Source organism: Brachyistius frenatus, unplaced genomic scaffold (assembly GCF_029030835.1).
Source record: "Brachyistius frenatus isolate BFR_SWC_R1_liver_20210118 unplaced genomic scaffold, ASM2903083v1 Contig_4, whole genome shotgun sequence".
NCBI classification, from domain to species: domain Eukaryota; kingdom Metazoa; phylum Chordata; class Actinopteri; family Embiotocidae; genus Brachyistius; species Brachyistius frenatus.
In genome coordinates this window covers 8,300,887-8,313,487 of record NW_027210603.1, presented here as the reverse complement: position 1 = coordinate 8,313,487, position 12,601 = coordinate 8,300,887, and the positions used below count along the sequence as shown (strand labels likewise).

At 39.0% G+C, this 12,601-nt stretch overlaps 1 protein-coding gene across 4 annotated transcripts in view; it reads left to right on the top strand.

Moving 5' to 3' along the window:
- The window catches only part of sema3fb (sema domain, immunoglobulin domain (Ig), short basic domain, secreted, (semaphorin) 3Fb), a 60,805-nt gene extending 50,439 nt beyond the window's left edge, over positions 1–10,366 (top strand). For 2 of the 4 annotated variants that reach the window (XM_069714142.1, XM_069714129.1), the window contains 9 exons: positions 1,317–1,386; positions 1,488–1,632; positions 1,868–2,090; positions 3,199–3,287; positions 3,444–3,485; positions 4,496–4,653; positions 4,993–5,060; positions 5,308–5,441; positions 7,472–10,366. In XM_069714142.1, coding sequence (XP_069570243.1) covers positions 1,317–1,386; positions 1,488–1,632; positions 1,868–2,090; positions 3,199–3,287; positions 3,444–3,485; positions 4,496–4,653; positions 4,993–5,060; positions 5,308–5,441; positions 7,472–7,921 — 1,379 coding nt within the window. In that variant the 3' untranslated portion in view covers positions 7,922–10,366. Of the gene's footprint in view, positions 1–1,316; positions 1,387–1,487; positions 1,633–1,867; positions 2,091–3,198; positions 3,288–3,443; positions 3,486–4,495; positions 4,656–4,979; positions 5,061–5,307; positions 5,442–7,471 lie in introns of all 4 variants that reach the window. The other 2 variants (XM_069714136.1, XM_069714120.1) reach the window with 1 other exon arrangement.
- The last annotated feature ends 2,235 nt before the right edge of the window (positions 10,367–12,601 follow it).

Below are 12,601 nucleotides of genomic sequence, written 5' to 3'. Positions count from 1 at the left end.
CACATGGTGTTTGAATTTTTGGAGAACTCTATGGGGTTTACAGTCATGTTGCTCCAGTCTAGACTGTAAAAAACCACAGTGTTTGTGTCTGTAGCTCAGCTGAAAATAAATGTGAAAAATGCGTTTGGTGCTTAGATTACTTCGTTTAGATGGTTGAGTGATGGCTTAGTTGTTCACAAACTTTTTCTGTCAAGCTTCCATTTAGAAGCTGAAAACAGTTATGCACCCAATAATTTAATTATTATCGTTAACATTATTGGGTGCAACTAATAAAAAAGAAACCACCTTCAGTTTTTGTATTCTTGTTTATCTACTTCCCTGAAGTAAATCATAAACATTCAATATAGTTAAGCTATATACTCTATATTTTCCTCCCTTCCATTGTACCACATAGAGCACATTTACTGTCCATCATTTTCATTGAGTGTAAATGTATCATATAAAAAGTACACACAAAAACACCGCTATGGAATGTATGTAACATATGATCTGACTGCAATCATTTTGCATGATGGTTAAAATCAATTCAGCTCAAACAGCTGAATGACACTAACACATCATGTTTCCATCACCATTCCATCAACCTTTCAAATATTCAGCTGACTGCATTTTGATGAGCATCTATTGCTATTACCTTTATGGATTTTATTGCAAAACCAAACACCACTGTTAATATTAGCTCTTCTTTATGAGGCTTATATTGTATTGTTAAACTATAATCTGGCTTCTCCTATGAATAAAATGAACAGAAAGAAACTGTTAAATTGTTAATTATGAAAGCTTTGTTAATTTTTTAACTAAAAATGTATTATTTTTACTTAGCCAATAAGCATTTTATAGATTGAAAATGACATTTACGTGACCCTGTAAATAACTGTAATTATACAAAAATGACAACAAGTAATTGTAAATTTACACCTTGCTCAAATTTTGTTCAACATTTGCTCAGCTGTTGTATGAGGAGAAGCAAACGAGTGAAGACTGAGAAACTTTAGTCTTTCATGAACAATTGTGGCCAAGCTGAAGTTACCCACATTCAAACACCTAACAAACCTTTGTTCTTTGGTGGAATTATGGATTTCAGGGACTCAAATACAACCATAAAGACCAAGACCCACTTTGTTCATTATCTAAATCCAGTGGTGGGTATTATGTGTTTTCAACAAAGATGGAGGTTCATCTATTTTGTGCAACAGTCCTTCCAGGGCAGTTCCACTGACTAAAACCTGTATAAATATGAGTAAAGAAGGGTACTTGTGCTGTGGAGCGTGATGTTTCTCTTAACACTGACTTATCTCCTCTCTTTTTTCTTACAGGAGATGTTTACATACAGCCAACACAGGATATAAAAAATCCTGTGATATATGGAGTCTTCTCTGTCTCTGGGTTAGTGCACTCTAACATATAATGTCTGTACTCTGTTGCTGTTACTTTGTGAGACAAACTTACCTTTTTTATTTTTCTCTTCTTTCACTTTTACTCCACAGCTCTGTGTTCAAAGGCTCAGCGGTTTGTGTGTACTCCATGGCCGACATCCGCATGGTCTTCAATGGACCCTTCGCCCATAAGGAGGGTCCCAATTACCAATGGGTGGCCTACACCGGGAAGATCCCCTACCCTCGGCCCGGCACGGTGAGCCTCACCCCACACTGGCCCCACTCATGAACCTCACAGCAAGCTGCCATAACAATGACTTCTCTCTGATGCAGACCTCAAATTGCAACCCCTTGAACAAGATGCAGGCATCAGCATAACTGAACTCAACATTTTACTTCAAAACAAGGCTTTTTAAAAAAAAAATCTGATTATGTCTGTTTTTATGTCCGCTTTGGCCCTCATGCTCAGAATATAAATGCTTCTCCCCCAGTGCCCAGGAGGTACGTTCACCCCCAACATGAAGTCCACTAAGGACTATCCAGATGAGGTGATTAACTTCATGAGGAATCACCCTGCCATGCATAATGCCGTGTACCCAGTCCACAAGCGCCCCCTTGTGGTTCGGACCAATGTGGACTATGAGTTCACCACCATCACAGTGGACCAGGTGACAGCTGCAGATGGCAACTATGAAGTGCTGTTCTTAGGAACTGGTGAGTGTTTTTTTAAAATGTGATTCTATATGATAGACGGAGCCTACTCCCCCTTTTTTTTTTTTGCCTGTTTACAAAATCATCACTGCTTTTTTTTAGGGTTATTTTTAACCTTAACGTGTGTACAAAAAGTCACTCTGAACTCATGAACCCTTTGATCAGAGTCAGCATGGTGAATGACAGTGTCAGTGGGGAGTTGAATAATGGAGAACAGAATCCCCTGTGGAAATAAATCCCATGTAAGTGGAGGGCTTGTCTCGCCCTGCAATCATTTATCATCAAGAGAAAAGCATTCTTGCCTTTTGTGCTTGAGTGGAAATTTAACCAATCAAAGGGTTTATAGCACACTCTGCTCACATGAAGTAAACAACAGGAGATTTGTACCTGGAGGGCAGGGTTGGATCAGCAATGGGGGGGAGAAGAGAAACAGAAGAGGAGGAAGGAGCGTTATAGTTAGCATATCCATCACCTTAATCTTGCCCACTGGTGTAAGAGAGATTATCTGTTTGTCTGCATGTCTTGAAGCTTTAATAAGGCTTCTGGTGTGACAGCAGCCACCGCACAGTACGCTGCCCTCACATGTTGCATATGACGCCTCTTAACATCATGGCTTCTTTGTTCATCTGTGCATTACGGGGAAGGAGTTATGACCCTGTGTGTGCGATGGCGACCACTGTGGAGGAATGCATGTCCTTTCAGCTGCTGTCAGAGGCAGGCATTCAGCCCTGCACCGGGCTCAATGCACAAGTCATAATAAATCTCAGGTATCACAGGAGCTCCTTACAGAAATCACACACAGCCGTGATAGGCCAGAGAATGTCTTACGGCGTCCAAATGAATAGGTCAAGGTAAGAATGACAGAAAAGGTTGGTCATGGTAGCGGCAGTGAGCATACAAAGTGGAGCAGAGCTTCACATGATTGAGTAAAGGTTAAACTGAAGAGAACCAAGTCACAGAGATGAAGAGTACAGTGCAGCCTGTTGATATGAGGATTATTGCTTGTTGGAAGCTGCTGAGAGAATAAAATGTGAATCCAAGGGGCTGTTGACAGGCGCAGGGGTGTGCGGTTGCAGGTGTGGAGCTGACAGGTGTGTGTTGTGGTCCACAGACAAGGGGACAGTTCAGAAAGTCATCGTGCTGCCCAGAGATGACCTGCAGACAGAGGAGCTGGTCCTGGAGGAGGTTGAGGTTTTCAAGGTCAGCTTTTATCGCAATTCCTGCACCTTCCCCAGTACAATAAATGTTTTGTCCTCCTTTTTTTTTTTTTTTTCTGTTGCTAGTTTCCCTATTTTACTTTCATTTGAAATGAAGATAGCATGCTATGCTCACAATGGGTTTTTTTTCTCCAACAAGGTCCCTACTCCTATAACAACAATGAAGATCTCATCTAAACGGGTAAGTGGTTATGGGCAACAGGTTTTCTTAACCTTGGTTCACATAAAGACGAAAGAAACCCTTCAGTGAAATTAATCATATTTGGAAAGGTCACAAGGTACAGTACATGCATACAGCTGTATTTCCCTGCTGTGTCCTTCCTCATAATTCATAGAAAAGACATAAGTCTGGAAGACAATGACAAAAGAAATATGGAAAAGACATTCAAAGTTGAGTGTTTTCTTTCAAAGTGATTAAAATACTTGGCTTCTGCTGCAGGTCATGACATCATTCTGCAGACAGAGAGTTAGGATTACACACAGCCTGCCAGATTGATGAATTTCAGACAGCTGATCATAAAATTATGATGGCAACCTGATAGAGTTGAGCTCAATATTCTCCCAGATGATCCGGAGCCTTCTGGTGTTTCAGTGCCGGATTAGATTTTATACTTATTTCATTGCATCCATATGGGTTTGTGAAGTATGGAAGCAAATAATGGACAAATAGAAAATGTATTTCACAAGCTACTAATTGTCTAATGGTTGAATTTAATCACCACTGAATATTTAATATTGAATTTAAACCACTAAAAAATTAACTTTGAAAATTACATTTATTTAAATGTATATGGTCAAAATTGTTGAAAGTTTTAAGTTTGCCACAAATGTATGCAAAACATTCAAGTACTCTGGCTCAGTTGCTCATGTTTAGGTCTGAATCTGATACCTTGAAATTTAGTGTGTGGATTTTATCAAGCTGTGTTTGAACATCAGTTTATATATTCAAACTGTGCTCAATGAAATTGAGTAATCTCAGTATTATTTTTTATATATTGGGCACCTTCATTTTTTTTTATCTGAATTTGTAAATCTTAAAAGTATACATACTGCAGATCAAGTTTTGGAAACCTCACATACTGCTCAGTGCAGCTGCCATAAAAAAGAATACAAATCTCTTATTCTCAATTTCTTCATCAAAGTGTCCAACATTGATTTTAACACCATTTTCCATCCCTTTTCTTTCAACAGCAACAGCTGTATGTGTCATCTGTGGTTGGGCTGACCCAATTGGCTCTTCACCGCTGCGACGTGTACGGTGAGGCCTGCGCTGACTGCTGCCTGGCCCGGGATCCTTACTGCGCCTGGGATGGCAAGTCCTGCTCCCGTTACTCCGCCTCGCAGAAGAGGTGAGCACCAACAGCAGTGTTAGCATGAGCTACGCTAACTACATAACTAACAGATTGACTCAGTTGGTGTGTTGAAGGATCTTTAAAATCCGACTGCCTGGATGGCTGAACTGCTGTTTTATTGGCATTCCTAATCTGTCACATTCACCATAGTCTTTGGGTTAACTGTGGTCAATGACACTAATAAATCAATTATAAAATAGCACGTTGGTGGTTTACGGTTAGACGATAGATAATATTGAATACTTTATGTATTGCTGTATGGCTTTGAATGGCTTGCGGTTGCTTTATGATTTTTTTTTCTCTCCTTATTCGGCAATACTGGTCTGACCCCTTTAGACGTAGCCGGAGGCAGGACGTCAAGTACGGGAACCCAATTCGCCAGTGCAGAGGCTTCAACTCAAACAGTAAGATATGCGTTCCTCAGCCTGAGTTTCTATTTGTTTACTAATGAACTCTGACGGTTGACATGTCTCTTTGTTGCTACGACAAACAGTTCAAGGTGCTCATTTTGATGAGCTGTAATGACTGTATTCCGGCAGCTGTTTAGGATTGCTGAAAGGACTTTGATTTGCCACAACTGAGATTTTGGTTCTAAGGAGCTCATGGTAATGAGTGTTTTGGTTGCCATGGAAATCTCTCTCTGCCCCGCAGCCAATAAGAACACTCTGGAGATGGTGCAGTACGGGGTGGAGGGAAGCAGCACCTTCCTGGAGTGTCAGGCCCGCTCCCCACATGCTGTCATCAAATGGCATCTGCAGAGAGATAACAGTGACCGCAGGAAAGAGGTGAGTCGCCTAATAGTGCATTTTTAGTTAGTTTTGTTATATAATCATAATATCTTATGGAGTAGTTTACTCAAATGCATAGTTATCCAATATGAAACCTAACATAAACTTCTTGAAATATTGGATTAGCTTGAATGCCCTGATGTGGATTAGTGACTGATGAACATTTCCTCAGATGAATAAGAATAATTTTAATTTGGAAATAATCACCACAGTATTTAATTTCATTTTGTTACTTTGTTGTATGAAGAGATGAAGATTTATGTGCAGTGTGACACATTTGAAAAATAACTCCAGTGTAATTTCCCCTTGATGATCTGTAGACATGATTAAGTGATTCAGGCTCTGATTGAATGAAGCCTGATTTCTCACAAAGACCTCCGACTGTCCTCAGGCCCAAGGGAAGGACACAAAGGGCAGCTGTGAAAAGCCCTCTGCTGTGATATACAGTATAACCCTGAGGCAGTAGTTAAAGTTTTATTGTGAAGCTATGTAATGTTGCTGCCTCTCTTTTATTGACTATTCTGTTGGATGGTCTCTATTCCCACCGACAGAACAAAAGCAGACTTTGCTGCTGCCTGCCGCTTCTGATTCCTAGCAAAAAAGGTTTCATCACCAAATCCGATTTCTGGGTATAGATAAACACAAAGAAATGAAATGATAGAATGAAATCAGTTACTGCTGATTGCATTTGGATTGAGTGTTCAGTTAGTGAGTTTCATCCACAGTAAAAAAAAATTTGAACAGTTTGGGCTAGAGTTGTTTTGTGGTGCACGAGAAAGGTTGACTGATCTTTTCACATTCGTTTAGATTTATTTCAATTTTTACCTCAGTATACAGGAAACCCCCACATAAGCAGTATTTGCCAGTATAGCCATTTTCCAATAAAAGAGTGCGGAAGTTTATTAAGCACACTGAATAGTAAGGACATCCTCTCACTCATGAAAATACAAAAACTGTACATGGCACGACAAGCTCAGATGATTTTTTTGAAACAAAGAAGGAGGATCAACCACATACATTCACTCTGAGGTGCTGAGAAGGGAGATGCAATTATATGTAGAAGATAACAAGTTATATCTAGAGGAACATACAGGTCTGCTGTACATGACAGAGACTTGGCATAGAATTTAAAATGTTTTTTGTTTACTAAGATTTTAAGGATTGAACATATTTCTGAAAAGAAGTCGGACATACTTTTAATGTTTTAACATATTTGGGAGTTTTTACAGCTGCTATCTTGGCAAATAAAATAAAAAGCCCAATAAAGTATATAATAATCATAACTAAATAAATACTTGTCATCCCACAATAGACACTTAAAGGTCCTATATTTACACTCCAGTGTTTGTATTTGTATTCTTGATATCCATTAAAAGATATTTGTTGTGGTTTTATGTACCAAAAACGATCTCATTATAAATGTACATATCAGCTTTTCTCTGGAGTTCTACCAAGAACAGAGCTTTGTGTCTGCGTCTTAAAGGCACACTGATATCTGTGAGCCTTTTACAACCTTCCAGAAGTCGAAACAGCACAGTTGCTCAAGTGTTAAACAGTATTTACAATATATAGTACTTAGATCTGTTTTATCATTTAAAAAAGACTTGGGAATCTGATTTAATTTCATAGGGGACCTTTAAGGCTTCAAGACTGCAAGGGTAGGTACTGACAACCTGAGATCTGTCTCAAAAGTACACATTGGCTTTAAATTAAAATTAGATTAGATGTGCTGTTTGTACAAATTACGCTATACTTTAGTTAATTTTGTTAGATGGTTAAAGTGCTAATTATGCCCTTATTTATACTCCTATATATGAGGGGCATAAATTGCAGTAAAACAAATTGAGGCAGGAAATGAAACAAAATCAAAGCCCTAATAATGAATTAATCTAGATAATTCCAGTGTCGGCCAAATACAACTATTTTTGTAGATGAAGCAGGTACAGGTATTGTCTTTACATTACAACCCTAATGCACAGGATGTCCACCCTAGAGGTTGTTCATGAACCCTTTTTCTGTTTCTGCAGATGCGTTCTGATGGTCGGATGTTGAAAACAGAGCAAGGTCTGCTCCTGCGGTCTCTGCAGCCCTCTGACTCTGGCATGTACCAATGCACGGCCACGGAGAAGAACTTCAAACACACGCTGGTCAAGCTGCAGCTGGTGGTGCTGTCGAGCCGCGCTGTCAACAACGCATTGGTGGAGGGCGGTGGAGGCCTGGTGCCATCCTCTCTGCACTCCAGCACCCAGTGGACCCCCAGCGCAGGCCAGTACAAGGACCTGTTGACCATCCTGAGCCAGCCAGAGATGAGCCTGATCAATCAGTACTGCCAGGACTACTGGCAGTTCGGAGACCCGCTGATGGGCGCCCTCAAAGCCAAAGACCTGAAGGAGCTTAAGGAGCAGAAGAAGCCCCGCAACCGCCGGCATCACGGGGACGAGGAGGAGGAAGAGGGGCACGAGGAAGTAGAGACATGAGGAGCCCCGACTTTGTGTCTGAAACACCCTCAACGCAGCCCTCCCCCTACCCTTCCCCACCCCTGTATGAACTGGGAGAGACTCAATGAGAGTAGCAACGTGAAAAAAAATCCACAAACCGGAAAAAAAAAAAAAAACTGAGAAAAAGGAAGCTTACAAACAAAACCCCACATACATCCACTCAAACCGTAAGATATATGATACACAGTATTTATTGTAGGTTGTATATAGTATCATTCTGTGGATTACTTTGTACTTATAGAAAAAAACATGCTCTTTGTGTATAGGTACCTTTGGGGCAAAATATTGTTATTATTGATGTTGTTAATTTTATTGTTGCTGTTACTGTCATTACAAAACTCATCTGTCAGCATCAAATGACCTTGGCAAATGTTTGGAATGTGTTATCAGGCGTGTAAGCTGTTTGGAGCGAGCTGTGAGGAGCTCTCTGTAACGGGGAAATGACTTGTTGATAAGAGGTGACGGGGATTGCTGTTGTTTCTTGCTTGTTTTGACTCAATGTTAGGACTCTTTTATTTCTGGACTCTTCAGGAGCGCCTGCGCTGGAACCTCCTCGTGGCTGCATGCAGACAGACACTACATATTGCAATGGGACCTTTGACATATGGTCCCGATCATTGTGGGGAAACAGTCCTCTCTCCTATGGGAACCCAGACTGTACAAATATGCTCACTGTTGTAATTGGGCCCTTTAAATGCAAACCGGTGCTTGCCCTTCGTTTTTTTTTTTTTTTTTTTTTCCTTTCTTCTATTTCCTTCTTGATTGGAGGGCTAATTGTAAAATAATGCAGCACCATTGCTATGTGCCGGATCAAACTCTGATCATGATTAAATATATATTACATTTGCATAACAAAAGAATGACAAAATTCTCAATTGTATTGTACTCTGAGTAACCTGTGGCTTCTTCTGGTCATGAACTTAAGTGAAAGAGTGAAGCACAGTTGAAAGAAGCAAGCATCATGTCAGTTATTATAGGATCTGTGAGGAAATATAATAGTGGGTACAAACGTCCTTTGAACTGAGGTGCAATACGGGTCAAGGTTTTGCACAAAGGGCATTATTCTTTTACTTTCAAGGGACTTTGGCTGGGGCCAAATGCAACAAGCACACTCGGGCAAGTTATAGTTGACTTCTGTGTAAAAAGACACTTAGTGTATGATGACAGAGGTGCCTGGATCAGACAGCAGTTGTTAGCAGTTCACAGGTCTGAGCACACAAGAAATATTTTGTTGTTTCCTCTTTGACATTCATGTGTTGGGAAAAAAAAAAGAAAAAAAATGCCTGTATACACAACAGAGCATTGTAACAATGTTGTGACACTAACCAAAATATTGAATATTGGGAAGCTGGCTTTCATTGTGTGCATGAACCTGTATTTGTACTGTAATTCTGATAAGATAGTGCGTGGTTGTTTTTTTTTTCTGTTTTTCATCTCTGTGGGTGGACAGTACTGTCGGAGGGACTTTCTCAGAACAGCAAAAATGGGAAAAACAAATGCTTTAAAGTAGTTTCGAATGTCCCCTGTAAAAAGCATGGGACATCTTTTTTTATTGACATTGACATAAATGTAGATTTTATCAAAGTATAACGTGAAATAATCTTCTTTAGGCTTTTGAACAGGACATCAAGTGGAAGAGTATCATTTAAGAATTGTAAACAAGTGGCATAGTAATTACACACACAAAGAGGCGCTTCAAAAAATGAGTGACTGTTCTATTGGAATTTTTATGCTCACCCTCTTCAACGCCTTGCTATTAAAAACATCAGGACTCAAGAAAGTCAAATAATTAAGATTATATGGCAGAGGAAAATTTACATTTGGTTCAAGTTGACAAATAATGTTCATATTATTTTGACATTAAGAGGCTTTTAATATACCTCGCCTAGCTTGTATTCAGAATGTATAAAAGTCAGCATGGACGCCTCTGGCAAGATGTATGCATAATTCATGCATGCAGGGGTATCTGTGTCTTCTCCTCGATTTGGGATTTGCTTGAACTCCCAGAATCAGTCAAAGCTCCTGATTGTCTCATGTAAATGAGACCAGGGTCCTACAGAAAAAAGAAAAAAAAAAGAAAGATGTAGAGAAAGGTTGTATAATTTGTTGGTATTTTTTTTTTTTTTTTTTTTTTTTTTTTTTAATGTGTCTTTAGTTTTTGAGTGTTTTTTTTTTTTTTTTTATTTTTGCATCGTGAGACTTTATGAAAAAAGAAAAAAAAGAAAATGCACAGAGGTGATGTTATTGTAATGACTTGTGTAAATTACTCTATCTTCCCTTTCCATTGTTGTTGCTGACTAATAAATTAAAGCTCTATATTTTATAAGAATGGAATGCTCCCCCCCTTCATTGTGATTCGCTTGATGCTGGATGTTTTCCATGTTCTGCCCAGAACCCTCTGGATCCTTGGAATAAAGTTGTACCTGTTAAAGAGTTATGTATGCACATTTGTATAAAATATACACACTGCATTTGAATTTGCAATGAAACTGTTGGAAGGTGGAAAAAACGTTCCAATGAACGGACACAGGAGATTTGTTCTCTTTTTATAAATGAGTGGCTTTTTATAGTTGGACCTAATAGGTATGCAAATTCCTGATTCGCATTGGTTAATTGCGTCAGGCTTGATCAGTACTTAAAGGTTCATTAATCAACATTTTTAGTGCTCATCAGTGCCAGATTATCAACAACCATGTAGGCACCTTACAGGGTGTCTGTTAATCAATAATTTCTTGACAAAAGGAGACATTTTGCTTTAAAAAGACTGAAAACATACTGTTATATTTTCAACTGCTTAGTGAAGAGTAAAAAAAAAAAAAAAAAAAAAAAATCTCTTTATTTTTCTTCTTCCAAAGGCTACATTTTTTATTTTATTTTAATGTTGATTTTTATATAAATACATTTTTCCGGTTTTATAACTACTTACTGTTTCGCATGGAAACAGTAATTTAACTGCGCCGACAAAAACAATATACAACGAGATAATCTTTTAATGTGAATGTTCAAGCTTCAACTAGTTTTTTATAAGATGTGTCCTAACAACAGGTAAAATAATGTTAATACTGGTCTTTATACACAAGTAATAGTCAGAAATAATTCATTGCCCCTTTCAATGTCTGAGAACAGTTTCACTTTAATTTTGACACCACTCTCTTAAAGTTATTTTCTGACTATTTGAAGGCATAATGGAGCATTATTGTTATTCTGGTCTGTTCACATATTGTGCAATATTTCATGAATCTCTACACGCTTAAGACCCCATAGTCAGCATTATTATTTCCATCATATACTCAGATGTTCACGAAGGCGAACTCTGGCTCACTGCACCTGAGGGAAACAGGCTGTTGTCAGGTCGGAGTAGTGTCAGTCAAGCCCATCAGAGTTTCTGCACCTCATAAAAGCCTTGATGGCTGAGTTGACCCCTGATCACTGATCATCCAAGAGTGACTCACATTCTCCAACAACAATCTAGGTCAAGCATAAAATGGTAGAGAAGAAACAAAGACAGAGAGAGAGAGAGAGAAAAAGGACACTAGGGAAAAGCATGTAGCGTAAAAACGTGAGAAGGTAACTCCATGACAGTAGCTTGGGCTTATGAATATTTGTAAATGGTTGTCAGCAGATGATTACTGGGTTATTATTATTTCTGGACAACAATGGTGCTCTGAAGCTCAAGTTCAGGTTTTGGATATACAAAAAAACTTGTTTGTAGATACATTTGTTGTTGGTTATGGTCTTTTTGTGGGATTTATGGAAAATAACAAAAGTATACAATACGACAAGAAAATGAGAAAAACTCCTGGGAATCTACAGCACAAACATGGTGGTACGGTTGAAACCACGAAATGTATGACGTTTTAATAAAAGCCAATAACAGAAGGTGTGCTGATACAGGCCAACAATCACATGAAGGTCATTTTCATACTTTTTTAAGATGACTATAATCTAACCTAATGGTGCTCCCCTGGGCACCTTTAAGCATAAATGTTTTCCTGTTATATAATGCCACAACAAAGTGGAATATGAATAAATAACCAGGAATTCATGTCCCTTGAACTTTCAGACAACCTCAAATAGTTCATAATTCATGTAAGTTAAAACGTAATGAACAAACTAAGAGAGGCAGTGATGCAAAAGATTTTACTTCCTTGTTTTCACTTATATAAATTATACATGAAAAACAGATCAGATAAAGTTTGTTCTTCTGTTGGCTGTATTTTCTCTTGCAAAGTATCAGACAAGAGCACAACATACCTTTGTTTGATCCATATGTCATAAAGGCAGTCCAGGCCATTCTACAAAGAGAACTTTATCTGCTCAGTTTAGCGTCAATGACACATTTTACAATGTGGCGATGAGAACATGTCTGCAGACACCTTTTCATCCCGGCATGGATTTGTTTCAGGACAAGAGACAATATGTCGGATGGTTTGGAAAACCAATCACGGGACATTCCAAGCATCAGATGACATCTGGGCTTTAGAGAACTCTGTTGTCCCTCACTTCATTCTGCCCCATAGACAGAGCTCTGTTCCCTCTGCTTATCTGATCCCTACCAGAGAACAGCAGAGCACACGGGGTGAGTCAGGGCAGGAGACCGACAGTCCTGAATAGAGGACACAAATATTCAGGGTCAGCTTCCCCCACAGTGGCTGTTAA